Raw genomic sequence first — 20,998 nt, 5'->3', positions numbered from 1 at the left:
AGACTTTGTGTCCAGACATACTGCTCTGCTGTTTGGCTGCCAAGAAGTGACAGAAGCACGAAGACAGCCAGGTCGCCCTCTGGCAGGATGGGAGAGTGTCCTGGCCAGTCAGAGGCAAAGGAGAGCTCTCCTCCCTGCCCAATAAGGGCACTTCTGCACTACCACTGAAAGACATGACAATGAGGGCACACTGGAATACCTTTTGGAACAGAAGGCTGATGCTGCTTTAGTGGTTAATGACAGGAATTCTCTACCCTGAAGACACCTTGTGAGAAATATTTGGTTCCACGTTTTCAAGGCCAAACACCTGGCCCAGCATTCCCATCCGCTCTGCTCTGTGATATGCAGCCTCACCTTGAGCACTGGGTGCAGCGTTGAGCACTGTGGTGTGAGGAGGACATAAAACCTATTAGAAAGCACCCAAAGGAAGGCTATGACGTTGAGGAGGGGTCTGGAGGGAAAGGTGTGTGAGGAGTCTTTGAGGTTCCTTGGTTTGTCTGGCCCAGTGAAGCACAGACTGAAGGGTGACATCATGGCAGCCTGCAGCTCCTCATAGGGAGCCCTGCTGGTTGGTGACAGGGAGAGATACAGGGCTGGAGGTAATGGCATGGAGCTGAGTGAGGTGAGGGTCAGGGGTGTTAGGGAAAGGTTCCACACCAGAAGGCGGTGAGCATGGTGGACACAGTCCCGAGCTGCCAAAGTTCATTTGGACAATACTTTCAGATCCAGGGCTTGGATTTTGGACGGACCTGCACGGAGCCCGCGGTTGGATTCAGTGGTCTGCGTGAGTCCCTTACAGCTCGGGATGTCCCGTGATTCTGTGATTAGCACTGGCTACGATGTCCAGCAGAACGCTCCATGCGCCAACACGGGGATGCACATCACCCCACGCAGCCCCTTGTCCCCACCGTGCACGGCCCGCAGCTTCCGCGCTGCCTCCCGCTGCAAGGAGCTGCGAGCAGCTCGGGCCAGGAGAGGGAGCCATGCCCCACGAGTGGCCGCGTCCCCCGCCTCCTCCTCCTCCCGGCAGCGGGACCCCGCGAGCGGCGAGAGGGACGGGCCGGGGCGGGGACGTGCGGCCGGGGGCCGCGGAGGAGGACGAAGGAGAGAGCGTGGCTGTGCGAACCCTCCGTGTGCCCAGGTGAGACGCGGTGCTCGCGTGGGGGGAACGCGTAGGAGGAACAGCGGGAGGGGAAGGGTGGTTCGGCCCGGCCCAGCCCAGCCCAGCCCAGCCCGGCTGTGAACTTGCCCCACTCGAAGGGAAAGTTTAGGAAGGGAGGAAGCGGCTGCCGCTGTACGGCGTTGGGCATGAGGTGCTCGTTGTTTTCTGTCCGCTGCCAGCCCGGCAGGGAAATAACAAAATACGAAAATAAGAAAGGATGAGAGAGAGAGAAAATAAAAGCGGAAATATTCAGCTGCGGTGGGGAAGGCGCCTGGGAACCCGAGGTGACGCTTCGCTGTGAGCCGTCCCCGCTCGGTGAGAGCTGCGGGAGGGGAAGGGGGTCCTGGTGCGCGCTGCCCTCCCCGGGACCCCGCACTGCCCACGGCTGAGAGCGGCCGGAGCTGAGGCTGCGGGAGCGCCGCGTTGCCCCGGAGGCTGCTGCTGCTGCTACGGCTGCTGCCCGGAGCACGGAGCGGTGCAGAAGCGGCCGCCTTCGTGACTTTTGGGCATTCCGAGCGCTACACGCGCTGATGGGTGCAACTTTAATTTTCCTCTGCATTTCAAATGGGTGAGCCAGATGCTAGAATGCTGGGGGGGAAAGGGCACAGATTGAAGCCGTAGCGGGGGAAATAAAGTGGAAGAGACGTGTCCAGGAGAACGGTGTAAGAGTGCCCGGCAGCACGTGTGCTTGCGGTCAGATGTGCCCTGAGCGAGGCATTTCGTGAGGCCGTGGAACGGGTCAGAAAGGATCCATAAAGGCTCCAGCTCTGTGCTGTGTCGGTGCCACGTCCCCGGGTACATGGCTGGGCTCATTGCTTGGGCTGTGTGCGGTGCTCAGCGCCACAAGATCCTGAGCACGGGGCCTTGTGCTGAAAACCAGATAATAAATGCGCGCTCACAGGCATCATTCTGTCTCATCCTCTGCTTTGTGAATAGCTGGTTATAAAGCACAGACCAAAAACACACAAAAAAAGCCCTGCTTGCTTTTGTGGATCTTCTTTTCTTATTAAGTGCATTTAGTTTTGTTGTCATAGGAAAGGCTGCTTATTTCTGGCTTTGGGAGATTGCAGCAACCTTCTATTATTGTTTATTTATTTATTTTTAATATTTGTTATATCATTTAAAAATACTTTTTTTTTTTTTTTTTTTTTTTTTTTTTTTTTTTTGTTCCTGGCAGTCCATCATTTAACTGTGTCCTCTCTTGCATAAGCAGAACTGTCACTGAACTTACAATTCCATACACAGAGATCAGAGTATTATTTATTAACCGTGCTGTGGAGAGTCCATATTTCACAGTGTCGAGGGCCATTTATAACGGGTTGCTTTTGTCAGCTCCAGAAGATTTACGTGCTGAATTGTGTTCCGTGCAGGAGATGCTTCTCCTGTTTGCACTGGGAGAGCATCTCTGCAGCCCAAAGACTTTGATGCTGGGATGCACCCTAATTTCTGCTCCCATTGTCTGGTGAGCAGGGAAGGGGAGTTCAGGGGTAAGATGGAGACCCAGATGTTCTGCTCACCTGGAAGCAGATGTGGAGTTATTCCTGCAGCTCATTCTCCATAAGAGCCTTCACTCTGTTTCTGAAAGGTGATAGATGCAGGATAATGATGGGTTTGGAGAATGGGGCCATAAGGATGTGGGATGATGGTAGCATTAAGTGTGAAGGCAGGAGCTGTTGCATGGAGGTAGAGCAGGTTATATTGCTGACCCAGTGCCACTGTGCAAGCAGGTGTCCATGCATGCAGCACTGTGAATTTCTTTCAGCGTTACTGGATGTAGCTTGTACTCCAAGTGTTTGCATCTCGTTTGTGAAGAACAGTGCTTACTCAGGTCTGTCCATGCCTAATCCCTGCAAGAATCTCTGCAGGAAAGCTTGTGTCTGAACACCTCTTGGCTCTCTCTTTGCAGATCTCGGTGCAGATGCCCTGCGAGTGAGCACTGCCCATTGTGCAGTGGGGATGAGCCCTGAGCAGGGTTGGGCTGGAGCAGTGTCCTGGGTCAGGTCACCCTGCCCTGAAGTGCCTGAAGGAAAGTGTATTTGAGAGAGGCTTAGGAGGTGGATGGAGCCTGGCAACGTGGAGGGATGGAGGGTGCCTCCATCGTGCTTTAATGTGCTCTGAAATCTTTGTGTAGGAAGGAGGAACAGAGGGAGCTTTTCCCAGCCCTGTGCCTTCAGAGTCAGCATGTGCCAGATGCCAGCAACAGGGATGAAGCATTTTGCTCCTTCAGAACAAGAGACAAAACCATGTTCTTTTATTCCTTCCTCTTGCTTATTTTGTTTGGATTTTATGTTGGCTATTTTGGCAGGCACTTGTCTCATATGTCTTCTCCCATCTGTCTTGGGTTCCCCACTGTTATTGAATGTCCTCCTTGTACAGCAGGACTTGCTAAAACTTGAGATGGAGATGGCTGCTGCAACTGGCAGCGTTGCTGAGGGGTGCCGAGCTTGGCTTTCCTGCATCAGCAAGGTAGGCAAAAGATTGTAACCAGCATGTGAGTACATTCAGACTGCTCACAGCATCCTTGCTGTCTGTCCGGTCTTTCTTTTCATCATACAGCAACAAGGAATGCTTTGGGAATAAAAATAGAGGTATGGAAAAGCCGATATAAGCTGAAGTCTGTGAGCAGTGCTGTGGTATCTGGGAACTGAGACACTTTCTGTAGCAGAGCTCGCAGTTCAGACATTGCTCTCTTCCTTCCTCACACCACAGGCTCTGGATGGTCAGAGTACCCAGGAGCAGCACTCTGTGCTCAGTGGGTGAGGTCTGGTGCTCCTCCAGCTTCAAGACAGGAGGGAAGCAGAGCTTAGAGCTGTTTTCTATGCTTAAGCTGATCTTGCTCAAGCCCTGTGTGCGGGGGGGTTTCCTTCTTTCTGCAGTTTGTGATGCTGTGTTCTGCTCTGCCGTCAGCAGAACGGATGGTAGAGATTGGGTCACTGCAAAGCTTCAACAGAACTACTTCTTGTTTGTGAGGTATTTTAGGATTTCTCCTCCCCCCTCTTTGATGCATTTGCAAAGCAGAAGGCTCATCTCACGTTTCTCAGCCGTCTTTTTGGGATCTGAATTTACGGGCATACGTATTTCATAGAATCACAGAAACAGAATATCCCAAGTTGGAAGGGACCCATAAGGATCACTGAGGAGACCAACTCATTGTAGGGTTCCTTAAAAATATTTGCTGGTAAAACAAGGTTTCTACTATGAGCAAAGAATCACATCTGTAGTCAGCCCCTTGCTAATTCAGCAGCTCTCGGTTTCATCAAATAGGGGCTATCTCCCCAGGAATTCCTCTTGACAAAGGGTTTCCCTGGAGCCTGCAAGATTATCCAATTACAGTTTTAAGAAAATTGCAGCATGGATAGCTGGCTAAAGATAGAAGTCTGAGAGAGTGAGAGAAAGGGAAGGGATGTGTGAGAGAGCCCGAGCTTCACTTTCTTCTCATACCAGTTAAGTGGGAAAAATTATATCTGTCCTTAATGTCTGATGTGGAAATGTGTATGAAGTTAAGGTGTGCAGCTGAATTCCTCCATGTGGAATAAATGGCACTCATTGACATTCGTCAGCACTTGCTGAATGTGTATGGAGACCAACAAGTGGAAGTTGGACTCTGTGGGCAGCATTTTCCTAGCAACAATGCTGACATAGCAGCTGTGACGCAGTGGGTCACCTCCACTGGAGCAGGCTTTTACTATTGCAGCATGGAGGCTCTTCTTCATGGCTATCAAAAATGCACTACTAGTGATGGTAACTGTGTTGCAAACCAGTGTTTTGTAGCTGAGCATGTGCTCTATCCAACAGCTTCTTTGTAGCTGCTGTAGTTTCCACTGAAATGAATGGGAGGCATAACTTACAGGGCAACTTTTGTGCGTCTCAGACTTCTCATTTATATGAAAAACAGCACAACCGAGCACTTGCACAAGTGCTCCAGAAGTCTCTTCAGCTTGAGTAAGCAGAGGTGTTGGTAGAATCGGAAGAAGACTTAGAAAGTTTTAAAGCCAACTCTAACTAGGAAAGCTGTTGTGTGGTTTGCTTGTTTTTCTTTGTTTTTTCGTCCTCCTGGTTTTGCTTAATCCCTTGCATTACTGGCATACAAGTGTAATGGAATACCTCGCCCTCTTAGGCCTGATCCTGTCTCCTCCTGTGATATTTTCGGGTGTTCAGAGGATGATTCTCATCTACTCAGCCACCGTTTGTGTAAGAGCTTGCAAAGCTGTGACCTAAATGTTTATCCTTAGAGCTGACAGGATGCTGTGGAGCCATTTAGCTATGTATTTATAACAATTATGTTGCTTGCTGAGAAAGACACGATGTTTTCTTCTTGAAAGAAGTTTTTACCTATATATACATATATATTTGCCTTTTTCTGCCTATTATTTGTGGTTGCAATTTGCCTTTCTTTCTCATTTTACCTTTTGTCCTACGTGTAAATAATGAGCTATTTACAGTTAATCTGAGCACAAGGGGATGAGACTTCTGGAGGGTGAAGAAGCTCCCATCTGTTTGATCTGCAGTAGCATTTTGGGGTTTGCCTTCCACTCGGAGAGAAGCCAGAACTTATCTCGCTCAATTTCAATTTTTTCCTTGCAATATTTAAACTGGATTTTTTAATCATTTAAAAACAAACAGAAATGGAAATAGCTTTTTCAGATTCTGCTTTGCCCTGTTCTTATCACAGCGTTGGATAAACCTGCACAGCTCTGTTGTATTGCTATGAAATGAGATGAAATCTCACTACCAAATTCTATAGCAAGAGGTGGGGCTTTATTCTGTAAAGGCATTTATTTTCCATGGTGGCACATTGCATTTCTGTTTATTCTGCCTGTGGGTCTCCTGGCCAAAGATGAGTTCTTCGAAGGGAACTGCTGCTTAACTACTTATTATTTAAGACAGATTCAAACTCAAGTTTTCTGTGGTGGGTACATGGTACATTTATTCCCATCAGCTCCGTTGGCTTCTGAGCTTGGGGAGTTAATCTGTACTTTGCACTCAAGTCATCTTTCATCTCAGCATCTCTAAGCTTTTTAGGGACATTAAGATGCACAACTATGGCGCGGGCAGAGGAGAGGCTGTTATAAATGTGGCTGGGGAAACGGAGGCATGGATTTCGGGAGCCTCTGCTAATGCGTTCAGTTCAGGGGACAGCCATTTGTATGCTGTCTGTGCCTGATTATCAGGGAGGCTCTGCAGTTTTTCACATACTTCAGCTGGTGATGGATGCCTCTGTAGGTTCTGTGTAGATTAACCAGAAACTCATATTGGTGTGCTAAACTAATAGACTGCTTAAAACACTTCAGCCGCGGGGACAAAGAGAAGCACAGCAAATGGCAGTGGCAGGAACCCCAAATTCTTGTTATATTTTTTTCCCCTGCAGCAAGTTCTGTTACAGAAAGCAAACCTCACCAAAAACCAGAAGGAAAATAACCTCACCTCCATCCGAGCACAGTAACATCCAGGGCCCCACTGCACAAACCTATCAGTAACATGTTGATTCAAACTCTGGAAATCTGTACAAAATATTTACTCTGAAAGAGAGAGCTGTACAAACACACTCTAATACAAATAGTTGTATTGGTTGTGTTGAGAAATAGCAGTTTCTCCCCCTCCTCTGAACACAGCCACCTCCCAGTCCTTATTTACAAGGAGGATCCAGATAACGGGAGGAAGCGCCTCCCTGGCACATTGCTCCCATTGAGTGGCCCAGGTTGTGGATACCTTTGGGATTGTTTTCCTCTTTGTAAGCTTTTCTTTTTCCCTTACCTACCAGGTGTACCCAGGCAGGTGGTGGGTGGAGTCGTTGTCTCTAGAGGTGTTCAGGGACTGTGGAGATGTGGCACTGAGGGACATGGTGAGTGTGGTGTGATGGTTTGGACTAAGTGATCTAAGTGGTCTATCCCAACTTCAGTGATTCTATGACTGTCGTGTCAACAGGTGTCAAAGAGTGAGAAGAAAACCCATCCCAGATTTCCAAGGGCACTCGCCTATCACTTCCTTACATAAATGAACCAACCCAGGACTGGGATCAGTGCAGCTCTGAGAATATTAGGGCACCCAGAATACGTTGGAAACTTCTCAGATTCTTGGCCCTTTGCAGCAGAGTTCTAACATACAGTGGTATTTCCTCTTGTCACTGCTCCTTGTAGCCTTTACAAATGTCAGCAGTGCATATATTGCCTTTTGTTCGTCACACAGCTGGAGAAATGAATTCGCTGCCCCTCATGAGGTCAGTCACTCTCCACAGATAATTAATACTGATGACAGAGGCAGCTTCCTGCTGCCTGCAGCTTCCTTGCAGCCTCCCCACCGTGTGGGTGCTGTGGGTCACAGGACACACCTTGGAGAAGGCTCCTGGATGTAAAAATGCATGATGCTGTTGTTTGAAGGTTGAACAGAGAATTGTGTCCAAGGGAATTGGTACAGATAGAGCCCAAGTAAGACCCCAGCAGAGGAACAAGCTTGCATTTGTAGAAAGTGGAGCTAGAGGCCCAAGTAGCAAATGTGATACATGGGAGATGGGGAGGGTTGTCCCATTTTGCTTCTCTTTCTGCTCCTTTGTTTCTGTCTGTGCAAGGTTTGTCTCATAGCTTTGTATAACACAATAATGCAAGAATGCAGAAGCAAGCTGCTCTGCTCATTGCCAGGAGGACAAGTGGGTGGTGGAAAGGCGGAGGCCTGGAGGGGGCTGGAAGGGCTGTAAGTGGGGTGCTGCCAAGTTTCCAGTTCTTTTGCTGTTCATTTTTGTGTTGCTTTAAGGTCTTCTGCAGACCGATGTGTCAAGCACACTCCAGAACTGCCTGTATGAGCTGGGGAAGGAATTGTCTTCATCTTTTCTTCTTGTTTATGGATTTCCTCCCTCCTCTCCCCCCTCATAAGGCCAAATGTGATTAAATTAACAAGATTAATAGAAATGCCAGGTGTGGAAATGCTGTGTGGCCTCAATTTGTAAAAGAAAAGCTCAGCTGGCTTGCTTTTACCCTTGAACATCTTGCTCATCCCAAGATAACTGGGGTCGCTTGAGGAAATCCTTTCCCAGTGCTGCAGGTAGAGATCAGATCTTCATTTTCTGGCAGCAGCATGGGTAAGCCTGTCTGCAGAGTTGGAGGCTTAGTAAACTGCAAGGGGGTTATGCAGTGATTGCCCAATAAAAGGGCACTTGGGAAGGGAAGCCAAGCACTGTGATGCTGTGCTGTAGGGTGCTGGGGGTCTTTGTTTGCTGTGTGTGGTAATGAGATGCAAGGAAGTTTGGAGCACAGCAGCCATCCCAGATTAATGAGTGATATAGGGGAATGAGACAAAGTGAAAGCCAATATGTGTTTGGTAGTAAGTGCTTGAACTTAGGGAGAGAGCATTTTTTGATACTGAGTTTGATGCAGCAGGTGTTCAGCAGAGTGTGCAGTGCCTGTCATGGAGGCACCTACTGTGCTTAGGACATGATCTACCTGGGAGAACTGCTTTGAGTCTAGGAGCCCTAGGCTGCTCCTATGGGAGGCAGTCAGTCCAAATGCTCAACCTGCCCAAGTCTGGGCTGTGCTCTGGGTTTTGGACTGGATGATCTTGGGATCCTCATAGTGTGCTCTTTTGCATGGTGTGGTTGTGCTGCTGTATCCATGCGGAAAGAGAGATAGCTTCTTAGGGAAGGCAGTGGAGCTGCCTACATCTAAAAGCCATTTAAAAAGTGAAAGGGAGGAATATATAAACTTGATGTTAATTCTCAAATGTCTCCGGATCCTATTTGAGAGCCCATCAGGGCTCTTCCAGTGAGGGATGAACCTCACTCTGGATTCCTTGGGCTCCTTCAGGTCTGTAAGCCACATTGGTTGAAGTTTTCTGGTTTTATTCTATATGAAGACTTATTTGCTGATTTATTTTCTGCTGGGGCAGTCCAAGGGTATTTCACAGTGCTCTTCTTTCACTGTAACACCGCCATCCAAAATAGAAGCATTGTGTCTGGCTTCATGGAAGGTCTCAGCTCTCTTTGAAGCTCTGTTGGAAGCTTTTCATTCCCTGGCTTTTCAGACTTTAAAAAATAGAATATCTTGGCTGGATACCTTTTGCTTGAGCACAGAAGTGCTGTTGTAGGTTGGTGTTTGAACTGTTCCGTGGCCTGCATGCGTGCATGCATTAGTAATGTGTACTGTTTGATTTCATAGCCGTGGCTTTGCTTGTCCATCTTCAGCCTCCTGCACGTATCTCTGGGTGACGGTCACAGCTGTTTGCCTTGTCCAGGTGTGCATGTATTTCAGAGAGGTGACGGGTTGTTGAGCTGGTTTATTTTAAATGTATGAAGTGTGGTGTGCTCTGCCTGCTAAAGAGCTGCCAGAGTCTGATCGGCAGCAGCCTGGGCTCCAGCAGAGCAGCATGCAGGATCTGCAACGTTTCTGCTTTTCTAAGCCCTGAGGGGATGCTGTGAGGACTGAAAAGAGGCCTCACTGCCCTTCCTCAGGTGGACCTTTAAGCTTCTTCCACTCTACTTATGTTGGTCACTTTTTTTTTCTTTTTTCTTTTTTCCATTTCTCTCATAAGGGAGGAAGAATAGCCGCTTCCTCTGAATTGTACCTGTTGACTTTAACTCTCTTGAGCCAAAAGGACTCAAAGAGATGGCAGCTATACGTCAATAAGAAATCACAGGTTCTCTGGTTGTTCTCCCTATCTCCCTCTGTGACCCCTAGAGTAATGCACCTCTGTTTGCCATTTCATCCTTGGTCAAGTGTGTTTATCATCAGTAAAAGCAGAAGGAAGAGATGTTTCCTGAGGCTACATCTTCCTTCAAAGGTTATCTTAAAGCAAGGTGAAATTCTGAGAGGATTATGTCTCCTCAAACTGAAGGGCTTTAGTATGAAATGCAGGAGAAACCAAAACCTGTCCTTCCCCTTGGATGCCTCCTACTTAGCATTGGGCAGGAAGTTCCAGCTTAGAACTGCAGAATCCTTAAGGTTGGAGAAGATGTTTAAGACCATCCAGTCCAATTGCCAACCCATCCCCACTACACCCACTGGCCGTGTCCCTTAGTGCCATATCTCCACAGTTCTTGAACAACTCCAGGAACGGTGACCTCACCATCTCCCTGGGCAGCCTGTGCCAATGCCTGACCACTCTATCTGGGAAGCAATTTTTCCTAATATCTCTAATAATTTACTATTGGGTTGGCTGCCCTGCATTGCAGCCCCATGACATCACTGGGAGAAGTCACGTGAGGCTCCTGGGGATAACAGCACAGCATGGCTTATGTGGATGTGGCTGTATGAATCCCAGGTGGGATGTGGGCAGTGGGTGCCTGACAGCCCTGCTGGTCATCATCTTGATGTAGTGTCCCCAGCTGAAGCTGGGAGCTGGCTGGGGTTCAGTGCCATGTTGTGTTCTTGGGAGGGATTTCCCCAAGGACTGGCAGAACCACATCAGGAGCAGCTTTGCTCTGGGAGGAACAGGAATGTAGCTGAACTGATGTTGCTCGGTACCCCAGTAGCCACAGGAGGAGCAGTAAGGGCAGCAGGAGCTGTGTGAGTCGCAGCTAAGTGGCACCAAGATTTATGCTACAGTAATTCCCCCTATTATTTGACTCAGTCCTTCACAGACTGAAAAGCAAGAGTGTTTCCTGGAAGGCTGAAGGGCCTTTTCCCACTTAGTGGTTGTTTCTTTCTTTTTTTTTTTTCTCATTGCTTTTCTCTGACTGCCCTTTGTCTGCCTTTGGGATTCTTTAAATATGCTTTGACTATGCATTATCTTCCTCATAAGAAAACTCAGCAAGTGTGTCAAGCCACCTTTTCCAGTGCAGTGTGGGGATGCAGGAACCAAGAGCACATGGTGCCATGGAGCAGAGGAGCGGTTCCTCTCCTTCATGCTGCCCAGTTTTGTAGCACTCAACCTGCCTGCTAGCAGAGCAAGAAGAGCTCTTGCTGTGCATGCTTTGAAGCCCGGGTAGCATCTGACCAGAATCTTTCCTATCCCAGGCATATGTAGTTTAGAAGCAAAGCATCTCCAAAGTCAGTGTCTTCCTGTGTCAGCATTTGTTTTCTTAGAGCCAGCCCAGTGCTCTCAAATCCCTCTGACTTAGAGGGGCTAAACAAAAAATTTCCTACGGGAAATAATATATAACCCCATTCAAATAGCCAGAGCAGGCTTTATGTTTTCCTCTTCCTGCAACTGCTTTATTTTAAATGCCCTTTCAGCCAGAGCACTTAGTGGCGATGTTTTGAAGGGCGCCTTTGTTCTGCATACAGAAATGTGACTCTGGTGAGCAGCGGAAAACCTGTCAGAGCTCTCCAGGTGCCCGTGGTTTGAAGGGACAAAGGCAGTTTCTTGTAAATTGTGACATTGTTCTGTAGGATTAGTACGGTTGTCTCTGAGAATAGGTGTACACTGGCTGCTTTGAGAGCAGCTCCATTCGTTGTTTGATACTGATCTTGTTTTTTTTTTGCTATTGCTTGGAAAGCTCTGAGCTTTTGCTGAGTCCATGCTGCTAAGGGTAATAGGAAGGGTATTTGAATGAAAGATGTCTTGTATGGAAATAGTCGTGTTTTGTGTGTCATCAGGCCCATTCCTAGCCAGTATCAAATGCAAACCTAAACCTTTCCACCACCTCAGCCACTGGGAACTGGAGACCCCACCATGTCTGTGTACCCCTCACTTCTTTCTTTAATCCCTGGTAAATACAAGGTGAAAGTTGGATGAAGAAAGTGCTCAGAGACAAAAAGAAAACAAACTCCAATTTGAAACAAAATGAAAACATCAAGTAAGTTCCTTAAGAGCTCTATTAATGGCAGCGATGACTTGTTTTCCCCAACTGCTCTATGAATTATTATTAAAATGTTAATTTATGGAGGCATTAAGAACACTTCAGAGTGTATTGGTCTCCTGAGAAGCTCCTGGATCACTGGCAATGTATCTGAGCTCTCCAGCCTTCTCCTGGCAGCTCTGATTACCTGCTGTCTGCCTGTGTGTGATCTCTGAGCTGTATGCTCCTCTGCTCACTGATTTATTCCTGGCTGTGTTTGGCATTTGCTTTGTGTGCGGTTTCTCTGCCTGCTATAGGAGTAAGGTCTGTGGCCTCGATAGGCGGATGTGGCTGGGGGAGCCCTTCCTATGCATGTTGGGCTTTGCTCTCCCCAACCTCTGACTCCTCCAATTGCAGCCAGAGATGAGGATGTTGCAACCAGTTAACTGGGCAGCGATTGTGTCATGTACTGGTAGAAGTGCAACATGCTCTCTGGTGTCATGAAACAAAGAAGCAGGTTGCTGGAAAAGGCAGAGAAAACTCTTCTGTTCCCGTAAGAGCATGTGAGTTACTGTGCTGTGACATCGTGTTCTTCCAGCGTTACAAAACCTACCAATGTCTGCAATGGAATGGATGCAGTGTTCTTTTTCCTGGTGTCATTGGCAGAGTCATATCCTCCTGGAGAAATGTGACCACAGGACTGTCCTGGGAACACATTTCTAGGGCAAATCACAGATTTTTGGACTATCTATATTGCAGCAGCATCAGTGCTGGTGGCACTGAGGGATCTCGGCCCTTTTTATTGCCCTTCCTACCCTTGGGAGCTGTCAGAGCAGCCAAGGAGTCCCTTCCAGTAATAGTGTATTGACTGTGATCTGACAAGCTCTGCCCCTCTCATCACTGAGACAATCTGCTCTGGAGAGGCTGGAATGAACATAAAGTAAATCCTGTTGTTTATAGCAAGATAGACAAGAACCAAAAAATTGCCCCCACAGTGTGGGGACTTTAGGTATCTTGTCTATGGGAATGGAGTCCCAGTAGCTCTGAGACCGCTGAAAGGAGCGTACTCTTTGGAGCAGTTAATGGAGGTAAATATTAGCTCACCGCAGAGCTCGGGTATCACTGAGTGAAATGGAGTTTATTTTGGCCTCAGGCCACATGAATGGCCTTGCAGTAAATGAGAGGAACTCCAAAGTCAGGGCTGAGTTCAGACACATTTGTGCAAAATTCAAGAGGGAAAAAGTGGAAAATAGGGGTGAGTTAGGACACACTGTTCATTAATCTAATGGCAAATGGAGAGTGAACCATGAGAAATCTGTTAAGGAAATGATTTCCCCTCCCCTCCCAGTCTCTACTCCCTCTGTTCCAGCATCTCAATTCCCAATTGTTGCTGAAATCCCACCACAGGTGCAGCACACTGGTTCTTTCTCCCCAGTCTGATGACAGAATGATGTTTTGTCTTTTCTAGAGTCTTCCAAAAGGTGGATGATCTTCATCTTAGTTCCTCCCTATGGATACTTCCTATGTCTTGGTGGTTATAGGTGGCAGCAGTGAAGGCCGCTTGAGTTTGGGTGAAGGAGGAAGAGGATGACCAGCTCCTGGCCACCTCCATCCCTGCTACATGCAGGGTTCCAGGGCAGCCTGCTGTGTGGGGAAGAGCAGACTTGCTCCAGATTCCCTTTGTCTCCCAGAGATGAGCCTGACCCAGGGAAAGCATTGTACAAATGCTTTTCTAATTCATTGGAAAGAAAAGATTAAATAACTGCTGCTGGGCTTTGAGTGGTTTATGAGCCCTATTCTTGCTAGTGCAGGCAATCTGTGTGATCTTAGCTGATCTCTGCCTTTGCTTGAAGTCTTTGTCCATAATGTGAGGGACATGTTTAAGGGTGGCTTACCTCCACACCTTGCAGTAGGTTCCCTGTCACCCCAGGAGCATGCTCCTGTAAATGGCACCATGTTCATTACTACTCTGCCCGGATGAGCTTGGCTGTTTCAGGTTCATCCTTTTAACCATGTATTCTCCCTTTGTAATCCAATGGTACCTTTGCTTCAGTAATGAGAGCATCTAGTACGTCAGCTTTCATGAGTAGCAGCTTAAGTTGCATCCTGGAAAACCTAGAAACACGGGGAAGCTTTAATTCTAATGAGTGAGCAACTCCAAGAGCTGAATGCCAAATTCCAGAGCATGTGGCAAGTGGGATTGGCAGCATACACTTATCAAATTACAGGGAACTGTACTCTCTGCAGCAGGAGCTGGGAAGCTGGGGATTTTCTGCTTGTGGATGGGTGCTGCGCTACAAGCATAAATGTTGGTTCAGGTCACTGCCAAAGTGTGTGTTGAGCCTGAGACTCATTGCTTGTATGCTGGAAGCATTGGATGAGGCATGATATGCAGCCTTATTGTGGGGGCTCCCTGCAGTTCTGGGGCTGTGAGCTGGCTGCTCCCTGGGCAGCAGCGTATGGACCCTGCAGGCTGGTACGGTGTAGGCGTTGGTTGCACAGAGCTGTGTTTGGTGCAAATGTGCTTCAGCACTTCCTGCACTTTTTTTCTGAACAGTGAGCATGTGCACTGGCAGAATGAGGTCTCGACATAGGACCTCTGTTTTTGGAGTCAAAGCTTAGGATTTGTACCCTGCTGTATGTGACAGGCAAAAGCAAGCTTACTGCTCGTGCTCTGCTCCAGTGACTTGAGTCAGTGAGCTCAGAGTCCTCTTCTGAGCTGTCGCCTCCTGGGCTGCCTGCAGGCAGGACAACATTGCTGTGAATTTCTTAATGAAATACAGAAAAACAAACAAAAAGAAGTACAAGAACTAAAGGATCTATGAGTGGGCGGAAGAATAAACACACATGCTCAGATTTTTTTATCTATTTTTTTTTTTTTAGATGCCTGCAGAGTTGAAATGTTGTGAAATAACCAGAGCCCTTGGTCTGTTTTGCAGGATGAAGATGGTCGGTGCTGTGCTGCTGGTGACTCTGTGTCTGTGCGCGGTGCCCCTGGGCAGTGGCTCTGGTAAGTGCTCGTTTAGAGGGGTGAAGGTGGTGTAGAAACCTGGCTGCAGCTCTTTGGAGCTGCTGTGTGGCTCCTGGGTGAAATGGTTGTGTGTAGAGTGCTCTGGCAAAGTGCATATATGCAGGGGTTGTGTAACGCTCACACACAGTGGCTGTGAGTGCAGCGTGAATGGGTACGTAAGCAAACAGTGGCCAGCTCAGCCTCTGAGTAACAGTGCTTTGCAAATCTGAGCCCTCTGCTTGGTCAGCGTTGTCATTCCCAGTCTGGAAGGGACAAAACGAGGCATGTGGCAACACCTTGTCACCAAGATACAGGCAGGACATGGGTTCAAACCCAAAATTCACTGTTCCTTCGTGGCTCTGGGGGGGGCTGAAGTTCTGGCTCTCAGCTTCTGACTCATGCCTCAGCAACGTGAGGGGAGAGGGGAACTTCTTGGGTAAGAGGAGCTCTTGCAGCCGTCTCACTGAGTCACTTTCCTGACAGGAAATATGCTGTCATGCTCGCGGCTCCCCTGGCACGCAATCAGCTGGGCGCTGGTAAAGAGGCAGATTGTGTGTGCTTCAGCTCCGGGCTTCCTCCTCGGGGGAGGAAGGAGACAGCATGATCTGCAGAAGGCAAGGGGGAGGGAGGGGAGAAGGTACAAGTCATGGCTTTGAGTGAACATGGTTCAGAAAGAGCCTTAGTGTTTTAGCAGGCCCCCTGGGAGCACTTGCTCCACTGCAGCACTGGCAAAGGAGCAGTTAAAACACATTGAGTTGATAAAAAGTTATTGAATGATTATAATCTTGTACCATTCTGAATGACTGGGGATGATTTCACACTGTGGTGCAGAGACTGAAGGTTTTTTTCTCTGTCTTGCCTTAGGACCACTAGCCTAGGTCAGCTACAATCATCAGTAGGATTAGAGCCCTTGTAAAGGGTTACAAGGACATAAGTGTCAAAGGGTGATGCATGGAACTTGTCCAGTTAAAGCACATTCCTTCTGTAAATCCACTGCAGTGTGCATGTTTAATTTTCTGGAGGTCTGTGCATGGTGCAGGGTTTCCTTTTTCTTTGAGCATGCCATAAAACATGTTGGGCTGTCAAAACGTGCGCTACCACTGCATTTTCAGGGCTGTTTGTGTTTGGATCGAGGGCAGCCCTCTGTTATGTTGTGTGGTTTGAGGCTGAAGTCCATTTCACCCTTGCAAAGCCACAAATAGTCTGTGGGAGGCTGGATGTACTCTGATAATGGTACAGCATTTGAGCTGTCTATTCTTGGGGCTAGAGTAGTAGAATTGCAAGAGGGAACATGAGCTGATCTCTGAGCACCACATAGCTGCAGGTGGGGCACTCATAACATGGCACTGCCTCCTGGGGTATTTAAGGCTCATTCTGGTGAAGCTTTTCAGGTACTGTGGTGCCCATCTTCAGGGTGCTATAGTGGATAGGAGCTGTCTCAGTGTGTGTGTGGGTGTGAACTATGCCTGGCACTTCTGCAGGCTCAATTAGTGTGGAGTTGAGCCCCAGCTAATGATGTGGATTGGGTTTGTGCCAAGGCATGATCTACTTGAGAAGAATGAAAGGGAAGGTGGTGAAGGAAGTGGGAGGTTAGAAACATCCTGAGAAGCTTTATTGCTTCAGCTGGATGCCTAAGACTGCTGCTTGCTCATACTGTATGGGTGCATCTCTTGTGGTCTTGAAAGTAATGTGTGATCTGCAGTGCCTGGGTTTGAGTTCCTTAAGTGTGATCCTTGGGATACTTTGCAATGGTATTTAGGATCTTCTGCTTTCCTTGTCTTAGGTCTTTGTGTCTGTGTTGCAGGATGCTTAATGACCCTGGTGTCTTGATAGCCAAAGAAAGGATGGCAAAACTCAGGAAACCAAATCTTTATTTTGTAATGAATTCTTTGGCACCATCGTTGTGATGCAGATACACATTGGTTTTTACATCTCTTTTAAGCCAGTCAAAAAGCATAACAGCCAGCATGAATACAAAATAATGTTACCCCTTTGTTCTCATACACGGCTGGCCCATGTTAGATACTGACTTAACAGATAACTGGAGTGCATCTATAATCCTTCAGTGCCAGGAAGCACCCTCTTGCATAGGAAATTCCTCTGAAAGCTGCTCTAGGGTTGTCAGGCAGGCTGCAAGGCAGGGTGAGCCCAGCATGGGGTCAAATCCTGCATAGGCTGACATCTGCAGCCATGACTTTGAGCAGCCAGCAGCCCTGCTCTGGCTCAGGAGGTCGGTGCTGCTTCCTGCTCCCCTCCTGCACCAGCTCTTGAGCTCCCATCTGTGCACTGAGCAGAGGCAGAGCAGTTATTAGTGGCCAGGGGAAATTTGCAGATTAATAAATTACTGTCTGTAAAACACTTTGAAGATGGAAAGCGCTGTGCAGCTCCTCAGGATTATTACTATATCGCTCTTATTCTACTGATGGGGTTCCAGTGGCCTTATTTTCCTGATGATTTGTGACAGCCCCAGAAGCTGAGGAGCTTATTTTAGTGTGTAGAGTCAAAAGAAAAATAGATTAAACTGCATTATTGTCTTCTAAAGAGACTAAATCCCTCTCCCACCATCTTCTCCTGGGATTTCCTGGCTTCCTCCTACTCTTCCATCTCAGCTTCTAGCTGTCCTAATTCAGGATGTGATTTTATAACCATGCATACCAGTCTGAGTTACTGCAGTTATGGATTTTTATGGTACCTGTGTGCATGAAGAGATGTGATGCTGAGGTTGCATGGCCCTAAAGTGGAGACAAACCCCGTGAAACAGGGGTGTGCAGAGAAGAGCTTGTTTCTGCTGCTTGGCTGCAGGAGGTTGTGAGGGGCAAATCTTATATAGATGGTTCACCTTACATTCTGTATAGAAGTGCAGAAATTCCTAAAAGAAAGCTCACTTGGGGATTGTCACTGGGATGGTGTTGGATGGTCACTTTTGCGGTCACAGTGTAGTGTCTTTTACTGTAATATAAACAGGATGGGAAGCACCTGAGACCCTGGCTTGATGCTATAGTGAGGCTGCACAGCTTTAATTCCATAAGTCCATGGCAGAGCCAGGAGCTGGGCCTGGACCCGGTGTCCCAGGCTTGTGGAAAAGCTTGGATGAGGCTTTGTCATGGCACTAAACAGGCAGACACCTCTTTGTGCTGCTTTTCCTAAGGATACCTTTGCAACAGGCTGTCCTGCTTCCTCCCTCTTCTTCCTGTGCTGCTCTACTTTGCTTTACACCAAACAGCAGTTTCCTGAATGAAGTGAGATGGAAAGTAGCTATTTGTTCCTCTTTTCCTTCAGGCTTTGAAGCAGTTCATACCCCTACCTTTATTGTTTTGATCTTGTGGATTTCCTCCAGAAAAACATGTCAAGCTTGCTAGAGAGAGCTGAACGCTTTGTTTTTTTGTGCTCAGTTACTGGAGGTAACCAAAATACTCTGCCAAGTTCTGTAAGCACAGCTTTAATCACAGGTAGAGCAGGTACAGAGCTGCTGTGCAGGAGCTTTAAGACAAACAACATCCACTCCTTTGTGTTACAGACTGTGCATGTCTGGGTCAGGATGCTCTGAATCAGGAGCAGTGGACTCTGTTACAGGTTGATCACTTCTCTTTGAGCTCGGCTTTCAGAATCTAAAGTGAAACATGCTGTATAAGTGCTTTTGAGTTGAATCTTATATTCCAGGGAATCTCTTTTTTTTTTTTTTTTCCTTCCACATTTCTTGTCTGTTCTGCTTATTGAAATGATAACTATTTGGAGAGAGATGCTACTCCATCTGCAGCACCCTCTGGAGAGGCTTCCATGAGGGCACCACAGCAGTGCCGGATGAGCACTGGGAGATGTGGTTAATGTGAGCCATTCCAATTCCCACTGATTTCAGTGTGTTTGTATCTATTCAGGGAGATGCTCTCGTTTGTTCTGCTTTGTGCCACCCTCCCTCTGCTGTGTTGCTCCATCAGGTGGAGTATCAGCCAAGTGGGAATCACTTTCCTTCTATGCCGCTGGGTTTCTTAGCTGTGGAACCCACCTCTATAGCAGAGCTTGCTGCTGTGCGGTGTTCTTGCAGAGGATATGTGTGTGAAAGCAGAACAGCAGACCCAGTGGAAGTGTGGGTGCTCCTGGCACGTGAGTACATACAAAGAGCTCCCACGCGTGGCAGCTGGCCACAGCTGGCACCTTCAGTGCTCTGAGTGCAGCTCCTCCATTCAGCCTGACTTCCTCTGCTTCCCACTCACTGCAAACTGCTGTGTGCCTGAAAGAGGGTGGGAGAGGCTTTTTTTTTTTTAAGGTGGTAATGATTAATTCTCACTTAATTGCTTTCCTGGACCAGCTTTCTGCCTCATTGATGCTGATGCTTGTGTCAAGCTAACCTCTGGTTTGGCTGCCCTCCATGCACAGAGGTGAGCTTGGATCAGCTTTGCCTAAAGATAGTACTGCAGAAGAAGGAAGAAAGCTGTGGGGTGCTGCAGCCCCATCCTTTACTCCTGTGAGGGGAAGAGCATCTCCCAAGCGGCAGCCCTGCTCTGCACATGGGGCTGGACCCCTCCCACAGATTAGAGACTGATTTGGCAAGTGGCAGGGTAATTAGTGCGGGTATGATGGATGCTCTGTCATCAGAGAGGCTCTTTACAACTTCTATGAAGAAATAACTAGTGGAAGCCTTTTGTTCATAGCCCCAGGGATGGGGAAGGGAGAGATGAAGTGGAGGTGGTGTGGAGCTGGAGAATTTTCTTTTAAATGGAGGGTTTCTCTAACAGGAGAAGCTGCTATAGAGCAGTAGATATATCCCCATGAGCATGAGCTGAAACATACAAACCAAGCGAAGAAGACATTTGGAGGTAGCTTTTAATTCACCTCCAGGTGCACCCATCACTTTGCTGGGTTTCCATTTGTCAAGTGAAGCCCCGAAGTCAGCATGAATGCTGTACCCACTTGATTTAACTGGGAGCTACTCTTAACCTGAGTTAAGTATATAGGTATAAGTATATATAGCGTAGGGAACACCTCAAGGGAGAAGAAACTCTCTTCCTAGGCCTAGCTAGTAAGGATAAATGTGAATGGGTGTGAACTGGCACAGCAGTGTTCAAGCTTAGGCTGCTTCCAGTAACTAGAGCTGAGTTCTTGTGTGTTTCTTGCATATTCTTTCTTTGGTGCCCTCTTGAATACCATTACTGGAGTCAGGATCTATCAGTGTGTGTATGTATGTACGTTTATCAATGAGAGCTGATGTTCAGTGTGACATCCTGACCCTTTGAACTGCCTCCGGTGTAGACTGACCTCCAAGCATGAGCGTACTGTGTAAGCAGCAAGCAGTTTCTGAATCTCCATTGTGGGTTAAACAGTGGAGAGGGTGCAAAACGTTACAGTGCCCCAAAATGGAAATTCCAGTACTACTGATATCATGGAGCTGGGAGGAGGGAAGTTGTGTGGAGCACTGCAGCTTGTAGCCTTGGTTTGCATGTGAAGGAGGTCTTGCTCAGCCTGTGTTGTTTGGCATCTCTGTGGCGAGCAATGGGTGATGGCGCTACTCTTTGAGGGCAGTGCTGCAGGGCACACCTAAATGTGACCTGTATGGTGTGATGGCATCCCTGAGGTCACTTGAACTGGCCCAAAATCCCTTCGTACCACTCTTACAGTAAATGACAAGAGTTTTTTTTCCCTCCTCCTACTGAAAAAACAAGGCCCATGCGATGATGTATTTTTTTCTTCCCCTGCACATTACTCAAAAGCAATGTATTTTATTTTCATTTACTCATTCAGTTAGAATGGGTAAGTAGCTTTACAATACTGATTTATGAACTCTTGCAAAACATAAGAGCTGGTCACGATTGCAAAATTCATTGATCTTTACTCCAGGAGTTTCAGTACTGTAATTTTTTACATAGTTTTCTTTCTCTCCAGCTTTGCCATTTGAAGTAATGAGGACAATTTTCCATTTTGCAGCCCATGAGGACACTGCAAAATCAGGTGCAGGAAAGAGAACCCGTGTGTCATGATGTACAGCCCCAGGTCTGCAGGAAGACCTCACTCCCTTTGAAGGGAGAGGTTTTCTGTATGAAAACAAATGTGAATAGCAATGAAAGCTTTGTCATGCAATTAGTAGACAGTCAGTGGCAGGCTCATTTGTCTTATTTACTGCTCCATG

The 20,998-nt window shown here is 47.6% G+C and overlaps 1 protein-coding gene across 1 annotated transcript in view; it reads left to right on the top strand.

The window, feature by feature from the left end:
- The first annotated feature begins 805 nt into the window (after nucleotides 1–805).
- Nucleotides 806–20,998, top strand: part of IL1RAP (interleukin 1 receptor accessory protein) — a 40,047-nt gene continuing 19,854 nt past the window's right edge. The window contains 3 exon segments of the mRNA XM_015871863.2: nucleotides 806–1,116; nucleotides 1,118–1,141; nucleotides 14,807–14,877. Of these exon segments, the coding sequence (XP_015727349.1) occupies nucleotides 806–1,116; nucleotides 1,118–1,141; nucleotides 14,807–14,877 (406 nt within the window).

This window comes from Coturnix japonica, chromosome 9, assembly GCF_001577835.2.
Source record: "Coturnix japonica isolate 7356 chromosome 9, Coturnix japonica 2.1, whole genome shotgun sequence".
In the NCBI taxonomy this organism is placed as follows: Eukaryota; Metazoa; Chordata; class Aves; order Galliformes; family Phasianidae; genus Coturnix; species Coturnix japonica.
This window is presented reverse-complemented; position numbering and strand designations above follow the sequence as displayed.